Raw genomic sequence first — 13,585 nt, forward strand, 5'->3', positions numbered from 1 at the left:
GAAGGAAATATTTGCTTGATACAAGTGGGTGCTTGAAGTCAGCTTGCATCTCTGCAGCATCTCACAACAGCCTTCTCTGCCCGAAATGTCGCACAGTTCCCATGCCACTTCATCCTCTGCCCATGATACTGCCTCTAGTCCATAAAAGCTTTCTTGTGCTGTTTGCAGGTATATATTATATCTTGAGGTTCTCTTGTGCAGCCAGCACCCTCCTCCAGAAGAGGTTTACCTGCTGTCATAAATTCCTCATGCAACCTTTCCTCTGAGCCTCTTGGCCTCTCTGCAACATTCCCTCCAAGCCTTGAGCCATTTCTGTGCAGTTTCTTACCTTAATCCCCCCCCCAAATATATTTATAGATAAGTGACATTTCTGTCCTGCTTCTGTGAGTCTATCTGATGCTCTTTATCATGGTCTGATCACCATCACCTTCACCTTGCTTCTGCTCTGATGATGACCAGCCTGTCCCCAAGCAGTGCTCACTCTACCAGCCAACTACCCACCCAGTATGATCATTCAATGTGAGATTGCGTGATATAAGACATCCCTTTGGCCAATTTGGATCATTTATCATGGTTCTATCCCACCTTCGCTCCCTGTGCACCCTCAGTTCCTTGTCTAGAATCTGAAAAGTACTTGGCATAGTGTAAGCACCACTCAACGAAACCTAAAACATTGTTGTGTGACCAACATTATTCCACATCACCATACAGCTACTATGAAGAAAAGGAACTCTGTCCCAGCTAAAACCAGTACAGCCTGTAATGTCACCTGCCCAAAAAAACAGCCTCACTTGGCTGATCAGCTTGGAGGCACTCTATGTCAGCACTGAAATGAAGACCCTAGCTCTTTGTTTTCTTGGGATAAATCATTAATGCTGTGCTAACGGGAACAAAGCACACTGCAACAAATCACTACTACTACTACTACTAATAATAATAATAATAACAACCTGTGTTAGGCACCGAGTCTTGATTGGACATTCCCAGAATGGGAAATTGTCCACCTATGAAGGGCTTGCTTCAGCCTGTAGGAAGAATGAGAGAGGAAAAGGGGTGAATTCTTCCGTAGGAGGGCAGTTGATCCTTTATAAGAAGGGGCAAACAAACCTACAAACTAAACTTGAACAGAGTGATGTGCAATACACTTTTTGATGATTTTATGGATGCATTCCTTACAAGACAGACTCTCACTGGAAGTAAATGTTTCTCAGCATAAACACTTCCATTACGTTGGTATTTGTCATGTTGGAGAAATATTCCTCTTGCCAGATGTGTGCTCAGTATCCTGAAGTCCATGAGCAATGTATGAGATAGACAGAAGATCAGATTTAAGGGAAGTTTATTGATACTTTGTGATGTTTTCTTTTTGTGGGAATGACATCTTTTCCATCAATGTAGTTATACCCTAGTGTGTTGATCATACAAGGGGTAAGGAAACGGTTTTGCCAATCCCTGAATCCCATTATGGCTCCAGAAAGTTTCTGTAGTATCTTTGCCATTCTCCTTGTCAGCTGAACTTTGCTGGCCCACCTCATGAGACAAGATGAACACAGTCCAGTGGGGCCATTGTGGCACTCACGATCCTTCTGTCTCCTCCAGGTTCTTGTTAACTGCGAAAAAAGGGAACAGGGTAAGTGAAATCTCTCAGGAATTCTTCTGCGTTTGAATTACAGCCAGAAGTGATATGGGAATTGGTCTGCAAGGTCTACAGTTTAGATTATACCCATATACGTGTGGATACTGTCAAAGAAAACTGGACACTGGAGTTTTGGACGAGATCCTATGGAAGCTGGAATGTGGCTGCATGAAGACCAGGCTGTCACTCTGGTGCACAACACTCTGCTTGATCCAGAGCAGCATGTGGTCCTGACTGCACAGTGTGGGTCTGAGAAGACCCTACAGCCCAGCAACTAGCCAAAGACCACCAAGGATTCTTTCTTTTGTCCATGTAGGGCCTGTCCTAGATTCTCTCCTGAGAGAAAGAGCACTAGAAGTGAGGAGTTATAGAGGCTTCAAAGCATTCAACTTAAATATTTCTTGAGTATGGATAATACAGAGAGGTATCTCTCCACAAACAAAATTCCAACTGCCTTCCTCCTACCTTCCAGGGATGCTTGTTGTTGCCTCCTATCCCATGGGCATCCTGGTGGCCAACAGGTTGGCCATGAGCCAGCAGTGTGCCCTTGCAGCCAAGGAGGCCAATGGCATCCTGATGTGCATTAGAAAGAGTGTGGCCAGCAGGTGGAGGGAGGGGATCTTTCCCCTTTACTCTGCTCCAGGGAGGCCACATCTGTAGCACCATGTATGGTTCTGGGTTTGCCAGTTCAAGGCAGACAAGGAACTACTGCGGAGAGCCCAGCAGGGGGATACTAACATGATCGGGGCCTGGAGCACCACCCTGGTGAGGAAAGACAAGAGATCTGGTATTGTTCAGCCTGGAGAAGAGAAGACTGAGGCAGGATCTTATCATCATGTATAAATATCTAAAGAGAGTCAAGCAGATAAGGCCAGGCTCTTCTAAGTGGTGCCCAGCAACAGAACAAGGAGTAACCAGCAGAAAACCAGAACTTAGGAAGTTCCATCTAAACATGAGAAAGAGCTTTCCTTTGAGAGTGACAAAGCCCTGGGACAGTCTGCCCAGAGTTGTTGTGGAGACTCCTCTGGAAATGTTCAAAACTGGCCTGAATGCTTTCTTGTTCAACTTGATGTAGGGAACCTATGTCAGCAGTGGTCTGTGATTCTGTTATCCATCCCATAGTCAGGTTGTCAGCAATGTCTTTGTGCTCTGCTGATGCCAATTGGTCCACCACATTCATCTTAGGCAGATGTTTCCTATTCCTTATGTTTCCCTGCTATACTCCAACAGCACCATCCTGAGGACAGCCTTCCCAAGATTCCCTTGGATTTCCCTTTTGTCCCTTGCACTGCAGCCTGCTGGCTCTTCCAGAGATACTTCCCCCTGGGGAATAGTCAGTTCAGGTGTCACAGGGATGGGTAACTACCTGTGCAGAAAACAGAAGCGTCCTCTCCGTGATAGCAGTTGTGCTCACCCCACGGCCTTGCCTTACAGTCAGAGATGCTTTCTTCTGTCCCTTCGCAATTCACATCATCCAGCCAGATGACATCTGGCCCTCGGCCATAGCGGGCACCTCCTATGGCTGACAGTGGTGACCCACAGCCCACCTGCTTGCAAACCACCTTGGCGTCCTTCATGTCCCAGTAATCATCACACACACTACCCCAGCGATTCTCGTGGAACACCTCGACTCTTCCAGCACACTTGTTTGGGCCATCCACAAGTCGAACTGTTCCCATCTCAGAAATATCTGTCTCTGCACAAATGCCAAGAAAATAAATGTTAAGGGAGCATCCCTCACTGCCCATGGGCAGCATGGACAAGCCCTCAAACACAATGAAGATAGGCCAAGGGATTCTTTATAAGAGCACCTGGGCTTTTATGGGGTGGAGAACAAATTGCAGAAACCTCAGAAAAATGCTATGGAAAAAGGGCAGAAGGAGGTTTTCCTGGTATTCATGGATAGCTACAGGCTCTGGGGGACAGAGATGGAACAAGGCACCACAATGGTCTCAGAGAGGAGAAGATTTCATGTCACATCTGTGTGTCACCACTGCAGCACAAGGCTGGCTGTCAGTGATGGGATGAGTTCATCAGCTGTCTCCCTATTTCCACCAGCAGATATATGCAGAACTGCACTGCCCTTTCTACAGGGGCTTAAAATGTGCCCTGACTCAGGCTGATGTATGGTGGGTTCTGCCCATCCCACTGCTCAGAACATGCAGTACTGGGGTCTGAGGTGGTTACCTGAGCACTCCACACTGGCGTCTTCTACGTGGTTACAGACATTCTCTCCCCATGGTTTTGCTTCACACTCACTGAGAGACCCTTCTGTCCCCGTGCAGTTCACATCACTCAGCCAGATTTGGCCTTTTCCTTCTCCATATTTTGATTCTGGCAGGGCTGATAGGGCTGTCCCACAGCCCAATTGTTTGCACACCACTTTGGCCTCCCGTAAATCCCAGCTGTCATCACACACAGTCCCCCAGACATTGTTATGAAGCACCTCAACTCTCCCAGAGCAGCGGTTTGGGCCTCCCACCAGGCGAACAGTAGTGGAGATGGTGATACCTGAATCTGTAGGCAAATCCAGAGAGGGCATGCTCAGGAAAGCAGAAGGTTATTCATATACATGTTTATGCCCCTGCTGCATAATATCTCCCTCCCATGCTTATGGATGACCTTAACCTCAAGCTTGGGTTGGAGAAAAATAACCACAGAGCACCACAGTGAGAAAACCTACCAAACTGAAACCTTCTATGGTGCAAGCACTCCAAACCAACAGCACCAGCAGCTGGGGAGTGCTTCATATGAAGTCCTTTTTCCTGTCCACAACTGTACCCACGCTCATATGAAGTGCATCCCAACATGCTACTAGAAAAAGGAGGAGAATGAAAGGATTACCTGAACAAATTGCACTGGCATCTTCCCCATGGTAACAATTGTGGTCCCCCCATGGCCTTGCCTGGCATTCAGAGAGAGATGCTTCCAACCCGGTGCAGTTCACATCATCCAACCAGATGGTATCAGTTCCTCGCCCAAATTTGGCTGCAACTGGGGCCAGCACTGCATCCCCACAACCCAGTTGCTTGCACACAACTTGAGCATCATTGATATCCCATTCATCATGGCACACACTGCCCCACTGCTCTTCGTGAAGAACCTCAACTCTTCCAGCACATCGATTTGGGCCTCCCACCAGCCGAACTGGCCCTGGTTCAGGTATTTCTGTTCCTAGAAAGGAATAAATAAGTAAATGAACAAACAGACCAGGGAGAAGTTTGGAGAAGTCTCTCTGCCCCTGATCACCTGGAGAATGCAAAATCTCCCACAATGTACCAAAACTCTCTCTGCTCACTCCTAACACTTGTCAAAGGCTCCCCTTCTACCTTCTGGCTAAGAATATAAGTTTGTGGAGAAATAAAAACAGGGTGGCGGTTGTCAGAAGAGGGAGAAGACCAAATGTGTCCAATCCCAGCTCTGTAGGACATATGATACAGCTTCTCTGGATCAAGGTAGTAGGACACTAGAGCTCAATGAAGTACTTCTGAATCCCTAACTTCCCAATTGGATGGCTCAGAAATTGCCCCACAGCATTCGTGAGGCAGAAGAGACACAAAGTAGAAGAGATTTGGAGGTTACCTGAGCATTCCACACTGGCATCTTCCACATGGTTGCAGATGTTCTCTCCCCATGGCTTCGCCTTGCAGTTGGAAAGGGACCCTTCTGTCCCTTTGCAGTCCAAATCACTCAGCCAGATCTGGCCTTTCCCTTCACCATATTTTGACTTCTTGGGGGATGCTAATGCTGTCCCACAGCCCAGCTGCCTGCATACCACCCTGGCCTCCCGTAAATCCCAGCCTTCATCACAAACAGTCCCCCAGACATCATTGTGAAGCACCTCGACTCTTCCAGAGCATCTGTTTGGACCATCCACCAGGCGAATCTCAGGTTTGCTGGTGTCTACATCTTCTGGAGAGAAAATATGTCCAGGATGAAAGCAGGGAATGAGAAAGACGGTTCTTCCTTCCCACAGAGCTTTTATTTAATGGCAAATCAAGTGGTTTATTGCCAAAACTAGCACATAAAATCTTTATTCGATTGGAACCTGGTTTTGATTGAGAATGGCCAAATGCTAAATATATTTATATGTCCAGAAGTCCATCCTGAGAAACAAATCACAGGGTCCATTTTCAGCTCTAATGAGAGAAATGTAGCCACCCCAAAACTTCCTTAGTGTTCTTCTTATTGGGTGAGTTTCCCCAGGGGTGAAGACCAGACGCTGCTACAAGGCACTGGGCTGCTAGCAGGGAAGAGGGAATTGAGAGTTTTTCACCCTTTCCCGAAGGATGAATTTCCTCAATTAGGGGGAGAGATTGCAGGTACACAGCTATTACAGACCCGAATATGGTCAGCTTCCAGGATTGGAAAGGATCTGCTCAATTACTCAGTCCTGGTCCTGTTACTGAACCCAGGAGGACATTAATACTTCTCGAAACCTGCCTCCCTAGTTGCTAACCCTCAAATCATGACGTCTGCCATGATCTCTATCTCTTGATAGAGAGCATCTCTAGATACCATCATCCCTTTGAAATGGATCTGGGGAGAATAACTCAGGGACCAAAATGAACAAGAGTCTGAAACCTGAAACACCTTCTTCCTTACTCATGAAGGAGTTGATTCATATGACTGAAATCAGACTCCAACATTGAGGATATTATAAATTTGCTCAAAGAGCCAGTGTTTTCACACCTTACTGTTCCCTTCACCCAGAGATCTGAAGCTGCACCTCATAGAGAGAAAGTAGAGTCAGGTCTTCTCCATTGGCTGAGCAGGAAAATATGGTTTCCAGACACAAAATTATTGGCCACAGTAGCAGGATTTGGACCAAGTTCTCTTTGTTCTGAGTATCACATTCAAATCTCTTGATTACACACAGTATCATTCTGTGCGACATTTTATGATAAAAGTGAAAGCTTCCTCACAGTTCCACAGAGTGATACAAATACTGACCTGCCAGCAGGACTCCTGCAAGGGAAGCTGAAACAGAAGAAATATAGGATGTTGGTATGAGTCTAATTGGCTCACAAAGCATGGGGATGGGGGAAAGTATGACATCAGGCAACAGATGAGCTACTGAGAGCAGCACTAGAACTCATGAGTATTCTCAGCCACCCAAATCCTGATGCCAAAGGGTTTTCCCCTTCTCAGTGCATGTGATGGTTGTGATCGAGAGATCAGATCAGGAAAGAAAATGTGAATGTATATATACAAATATATATATATGTGCACACTGGGAAAAAGAATAATTATTTGGCAAGTAATCGGGAAATAGAGCAGTTGGGATTCTACTCATCCACGTTCTATTGTCCAATGACAGTGAATCATTTTCCAGGCTGCTAAATTATCTAGGCTTCTTCAGTAATCAGTGGAATGATACATACTCCTACCATCCTAGGGTATGGGGTACCCTAGCTGTCCAGGGACAGCCCTGGGTCTAATCATGGGGCAGTACAAATAAGTGTTTTTGAGAAGGAAATCTGTGCAAAGTGGTTTTTGCTTCATCTGGGGACTGGTTAGATGCTGAAGCAAACCCTGTAAGGGAGTTTGCCAGGATCTATTTGTCCTGGGAAATCAGCAGAAGGGAACTTTGTATGTACTGTGTAAGGAAAGCAGAAAAGAAGGGCTCAGTGCAAACAACTATTTCTGCTCCAAAATTTGTCAGTCTGGCAAGGTCCCAAGCAATGACTAAAAGCCTCAGGCAAGGACAGCACTGATGACATAAGTGGCATTATAGTCCATTTTTCCACTTGAATTTCTTTTAGATATTAAGATTTCTAGTTCTGCTCCCATCTCTGACCCATGAAGTCTACAAATGTTGTGAATCCAGAGAATAGAAACAAGGGCAGGGATTCCCAATGTGTGCAGTTTTCTCATAAGAGCTGGGATTCAGTTTCTGAATGAGACACTTAAGGTGTCCAGAAAGAACAGCACCCAGCTGTCCAACTGTGGATGTCCATGATTCCAGAGAGGGGTCTGAGCATCTCAGGAGGGAATCTGAGCTGTCAGATATGAATGAGTAATTGCAGACAGCTAACTCAGAGAAGGAGGATTCAGCTCACTATAGACACCACTGGTTGCATTTCACTTCCTTGCAATGTCACATTTGCTTTGTGCTGTAGAACAAAGCAACAGTGGAAGAGGAGGACTACTGGCAAAGGTATGCCAAGCCAAAAGCAAAGAGAAGAGAACCCCACTTACCCCAAAGACACAGCAGGAGGATGAACCTCATGTTGGTTGCAGAAAGCACTGCAGGGAGGGAGCAGGACACACACCCAAGGGATGGGGTATTTGAGAAGTCCCCATGGCCCTGGCTCCTCCTCTCCATCTCAAAACCTCCCTCTGTGCCCCCTGGTTCAGCAACTAGGAAAAGCCAAACCTCTGCCAGGAATCTTGTGCCATTAGCATCACGTAGGCAGAAGGATTGTGAAATTGAACAGTTTCGGGAATCTGATGAGTAAACAAGTCCTCTCAGCTCCTGTGAGGCTCAGAACAGCAGGATTGAGCTTTCCCTGTTCATTGAAGGGGAGTTGGATGAGATGACCATTAAGAGCCCCTTTCAACTCAAATGATTCTGTGATTCTGTGAAAGTGCTGAAGTAGATTTGGAATATCTCTAGAGAAGGAGACTCTAAAACATCTCTGGGGTGCTTCTTCCAGTGCACTGTGACCTCAATGTAAAGAAGCTTTTTCTTACATTCAGATTGAACTTTTTGGGTACCAGATTGTACCCAATGCCCCTTGTCTTTTATCTGGGAATGACAAAAATAGTCTGGTCACATCCACATGACTCCCTTTAGTTATTAATAAATGTTGTTAAGATCCCCTCTTGGTCTTCTCCAGGCTGAACGGTCCCAGGGCTCTCAGTCTTTCCTCATAGGGTATATGCCCCAGGCCCCTATCATCTTTGTGGCCTTCTGATGGACTCCCCACAGCAGTTCCCTGTTTGCCTTGAACTGAGGAGCCCAGAACCAGACACAGCATTCTGGATGTGGCCTCCTAAGGGTAGAGGGGAAGAATCACCATGTTCTATTTAATGCACACCAGAATACCATTGGCCTTCTTGGCCACAAGGGCACACTGTTGGCACATAGCTACAGTGACACCCAGGTCCATCTCCACAGAGCACCTTTCCAGCAGGTCATCCACTAACCTGTATTTATGTGTGCAGTTATTCCTCCCCCACTGTAGGACCTCATGGTTGGTCATGTCAAAAATCATAAGGATCCTCTCCACTCAACCACATAAGGTTCCTCTCCCAGGTCCCAGATGGAAACGGATCACCCATGACCATGCTCAGAGTTCTGTCTCAGCATTTGAAGACTGCTCAAGGGTTTGTCCTTCCACCAGACTTTTAATCTCTCCATCTCTACCCTGTTTCTTATGCTCTGATAGCTGTTGCTGCCTCCCTAATGGTCAGTCTCAAGCACGCCAACAGTTGGACAAGACCTTTCTTGAAGTTTGATGCCTACACTCAGCCACTGATATGCAGGAGGGGTCTTAGAGCTGTTGAGAAGATGAGGATCACACATTTTACTCACAAATGAGACTTCATGTTACAGACATTTCAGGTGAAGTTTGTTTTTTCGCAATACCCGTATGTTATTGATTCTGCTGTGCTCTGATACTGATCCTTAGCTTCTGCCTGCCTGTTAGAGTCTGGCCAGGAATTCCTGCTTTGTGTTTGTAGAGTTGATTGCTTGCTTGATAGTTAAATTCAACAAATCAATGTTTGTTAATGACTCACAGCATGTTAACTTTTGGGTAACTACAAACAGAAGCAGTGGCTTTCTGCTCAGTATTTTCCAGGAACTGAATTTAGACTAAATCTTCCAAGATGGAATGTCCAGGAAGTAAAGCTGTGGGTATTTTACAAGCTGTATTTTGGCATCTGCAAAGAGCTGTGTTTCCCTGTAGGCTCTGTGGAGCCTACACACATCACAGATACACACATCACAGCTCTGCATCTAAGCCAAGATCCACAGAAGTCCTTTCCTTTCTTTGATTTCCCTCAGTCCTTCTGTAGTGTTTGACATTAAAAAGTTTTTATAAGTCATATTACCCGTGATGCACTTGGCCACGATCTTTCGGAAGTTCTTGTTCTGCAGCACATTTTTCCCACTAAATAACAAGCCTGAGCTATTTCTTTCCCCTGATACAGCACACAGCTGGTTTTGCTTCATTAAAACTCATCACTTGCTCTAGTCTCTATGAGGATAGATCAACAGAAGTGCAATGGCAACACTGTCTTGTACAGATGCTCTTTCCTATGAATTTAATGATGTGCAAGTCCCACACCTGGCTGTGTATGTCATGCTTTGATAAATCCTGTAGTTTCAGAGATCCCACAGGGAACAAGAAATAGTAAGTATACACCTGCATTCATCCCCCTCCCCGTTTTCTCTGTTGCTCTCCTGCAGCCCAAGGAAAGATCTCAGCTAGTTGCAGCTACCAAATGAGATGGTCTGGTCCATGTTGCAGCCAGGTATGTGCGTATGATGGATAGGAAGTTTTTTATCTGTGTGCTCTTGGGGTGTGCTACCCTCCTCTGCTACGAGAAGAGGAATGTGCCAGAAGTCAGGGAGATGCAACTGTGGGGGAAAGGCAGAGATATTTCAAGGCAAAAAAAGGCTTGAGGGATGGGACAAACAAGAGATGACAATGCTGAAGGAAGCCCTCAGCTCCCAGGCAGAAAGGGTGCTAATTAATTGCTCGCACTTTGAGGTTTAGCACCATTTGTACACCTGGATCCAACTCTCTGTGTCCAACAGCAACCAGTTACCCCAGTTGCCAATAGATGGTTTATGCCCAGTGCTTAGCTGGCCTCAGATAGCCCTGGATCCTGATTTCTGTCCCATGGAAAGGCCATGTTCAGTCCCTGCATCCTTTCCTGGTAGATTCTGTTGAAGGTCTCACTCTGTGCCACTGTGAAATGGTTCTTCCAGTCCCCACAGATGCCTGAGGAAGGAATATTTCTGTTTCAGAGTACACATCACTGCACAATTCTCCCTCCTGCTCAGTTTTTGGGTGCAGTTCCCACCCTGAAGTGCTGTCCAAAATGAGTAGCCATCCCCATGGACTCAGTTCTTTCCACCAAAATGCATGCGCTGCTGTCCTCCTGAGGCTCTCAAGTTTCCCATGGGGACACAAAACCCAGCACTTTGATGGGGCCTGCTCTACTTACCCTTCCTCAGAAACTGGCCTTTGGTTTGATCCATGATGTCTGCTGGGAGCAAGATGGAGCTGCACATCGGGTTCTGCCTCATGGCCGTGAAGGAGGCATTTCGGACTACTGAGGAGATAGCATCATCATCCAAATCCTGTCCCAAAAAATGGCAGAGGCGTCTCACGCTGCCTTGCAGGTCCTTAGGAGCACAGAATAAGCCTGTTACCATTTACAGTGATACATCAGCACGTTTGGAGCTGGTGGGTCTGCCAAGGTCATTACCTGTTTCAGCTCTTCATAAGTGATGAAGAAGAAATTCTCCCTATCCTTCATCTGCATCCATCCTCGGACATGTTCAAACCAGGAGCCATGGGGCACTGGTGGAAGACAAAAGGCAGCAGGTCTGTGGGGTGATCAGGGTAGGGCATGAGGTGTGCAGGATAGATGAGGGCCCTCATTAGGCCGGGAGAAGGAAGACATGATGCAAGATTGAGCAACAGCATCCAGAAAGCAGGTGGGAATGGGAGGTTCAGCTCCTATCAGAGAAGACCCCATTGCAGATGAGCAATGGAGTCTTCTCCAAACACCTTTCTGATGATGTTTCCTTGCTCAAACAGATGTTGACACACAGGAGTAAGAATAGACTCAGACCATGGTGGGTAGGGGCTGGGGAAGGAGTGTTGCCTGGGTCCTGGATCACGGCTCTAGGGGGTCTGCTGACCAAGACTTCCTGAAGGTAACTGAACTAGGTAGAAGGCAGGGAAATAAAAAAATGAATTTGTGGGCTTTCTAGTGTTTTGCTGAGAACTTCATATCTCTCATAGACATAGTTCGGTTTCTCAGACATCATCAGTGGACCATAGAAAAAGATTCTAGAGATAGAGGTGGTGGGGAGCCCCCAGCACACCTCGAGCAACCACAGATCACACTCACAGTCTCCATTGAGAAAGTCCCTCAAGAACTGCTCAAAGGACACGGGGTCCTCATAGCTGTTGCACATCTGGCAGAAGTAGAAATAGGAGACAACGACATCTCGAGGATCCCGTAGGGTGTAGATAACCTGGGGGAGAGCGTGAACAAGAGTAAGATGCTCAGAGTAGGGGAAGACAAATTGCAGACAATGGCACTGGGGTAAATCTGCGAATGGAAGGGTCTGTCAAAGAAGGATCAGTTCTGTGCTAGACTCAACAATGTAGACCTCGGGCAAGGGTTGAGGAACACACAGGCTCTCCCTGGAACTACTGGAGATTTCCCAGAATATCCAAAGATGTGAGATAGGAACTTGCATATTTGGAAGGTGTGTAGAATACCCTAATAGGGTCCCCATCCAAGGTCTCAACCAGAGGATGAGCAATGGTCCTCTCAGCCTCCCCTTCAGGCACTGCATGAATACAGATATGGTACATATAGTTGGACCTGAGTTAGATTCTATGATCCCACCTTGGCAGTGGAATGGGAGAAGGACTTGGGGAAGATGTGCCTGGGGAGGTGGCAGGTCAGCAGGCGAGGTGAGGGGTAGCTGAGGGCTGCCTCCAAACCCAGGCGGGTTGAGAACCAAGGCATGCGGTCAGAATTAAGGACAGTCTGGCTCCAGCTGGGCTGACCACGGCTGTGAATGAGGCTCAAGATCTCAGTCATCCACACAGTGCCTACCAAGGACAGCAGAGATAGAGACAGGGATTTGCCCACAGCTTCAGGATGCATGAACCTCAGCAGCAATGTCACCAACCAAGTCTTTTCCCCCTGAAGAAACTGCCTCATTGCCCATGCACAACCACTGTGCTATAAATATATATGTGTATAACCCAAAACATTCCTGTTCCCATCTCAAGAGAAGATTCACCTACTGAACAACAGTTGTACAGCTTCCAAAACCCCATAGACCTTCTGCCATAGATCTCCTCACATTACTTATCCTGAACAACACACCCAGCCTCTCTGTCCTCCCTCGGCCATCCCTGTGGTACCAGATTTAGGGTAGGTGATGTTGAAGACGTCATCATCTCGCACCAGGAACTCATTGTGGGCAAAACTCAAGCTGTGCACAGAGTTGTAGGCAGGAGGGAATTTAATGCCTTTGTATGTCACGTAGTGCACTGGCATCGTGCGTGGATGGGAACTGGGTGCTACAGCTCTGTGATCCTACAGTTAGGAGAGAGAAGGTCAGGGCACTGAATTCAAGATAGGAAACTTCTTCCTGCACAACAAGTCCCACAGATGAGCAATTCCATCTCCCAAACATCAAAAGAGCTCTGTTATATCTGTGTTAACATTCAGATATTCTCCAATCCTTCCTTATTAGGATCCAGATGATAAGACTGCTGTTTATAGGGCATTTAAAGAAGAAAAATCTCTGCTAAGGGGTCAATCTCTCCTCCCCCTCCCTTGCTTCCCCATGTGTTTACCTGCCCTCACAGCTGGGGTGGGTGTGTAGCAGCGACCTTAGCAAGATCCTGGACAACCAAGGAGACACGAGGCAGCTGGAAATCCCCAACTCCCTGTTTTCTACATAAAATACAGCTTTGCTCTACTTTCAGAAGGTGGAGAGAGATTAAAAAGGGGAGGAAAACGCTTTCCTTGTTGCACCATTCTGGAGCAATGATTAATGAGATGCAAAGTCCTACAGCCACACCTTCCCTGCAAATCAGTGAACGAAGCTAGTCCCATGTGTCCTCTGCCCTGAATGCACTCCAAGAACCATGCTTTTCTTCTATGCCCTTATGTTTTCCCATTTTCCCTCTCCATTTTCCTTCAAAAATATAAAAATATAAATAAATACACATA

At 46.7% G+C, this 13,585-nt stretch overlaps 2 protein-coding genes across 2 annotated transcripts; both read right to left on the reverse strand.

Annotated features, from left to right (window-relative positions):
* Positions 1-1,322: 1,322 nt before the first annotated feature.
* Positions 1,323-7,893, reverse strand: LOC136057475 (soluble scavenger receptor cysteine-rich domain-containing protein SSC5D-like). Its single transcript, XM_065750198.1, has 7 exons — positions 7,838-7,893; positions 6,590-6,616; positions 5,219-5,548; positions 4,481-4,810; positions 3,824-4,153; positions 3,003-3,332; positions 1,323-1,610 (listed from the first exon to the last, which is right to left on the reverse strand). The coding sequence occupies exons 1-7, from the start codon at positions 7,866-7,868 to the stop codon at positions 1,576-1,578; spliced, it is 1,413 nt and encodes a 470-aa protein (XP_065606270.1). The 5' UTR covers positions 7,869-7,893; the 3' UTR covers positions 1,323-1,575.
* A 1,864-nt stretch (positions 7,894-9,757) lies between these two features.
* LOC136057478 (sulfotransferase 2B1-like) lies at positions 9,758-12,975 on the reverse strand. The gene is made up of 6 exons (XM_065750202.1): positions 12,769-12,975; positions 12,242-12,450; positions 11,735-11,861; positions 11,084-11,178; positions 10,820-11,000; positions 9,758-10,593 (listed from the first exon to the last, which is right to left on the reverse strand). Exons 1-6 carry the CDS (start codon positions 12,902-12,904, stop codon positions 10,451-10,453), a joined length of 891 nt encoding a protein of 296 aa, XP_065606274.1. The 5' UTR covers positions 12,905-12,975; the 3' UTR covers positions 9,758-10,450.
* Positions 12,976-13,585: the final 610 nt, after the last annotated feature.

The sequence above is a fragment of the Cyrtonyx montezumae genome, unplaced genomic scaffold, assembly GCF_038088225.1.
Source record: "Cyrtonyx montezumae isolate F1298 unplaced genomic scaffold, pur_monq_1.0 scaffold_67, whole genome shotgun sequence".
In the NCBI taxonomy this organism is placed as follows: Eukaryota; Metazoa; Chordata; class Aves; order Galliformes; family Odontophoridae; genus Cyrtonyx; species Cyrtonyx montezumae.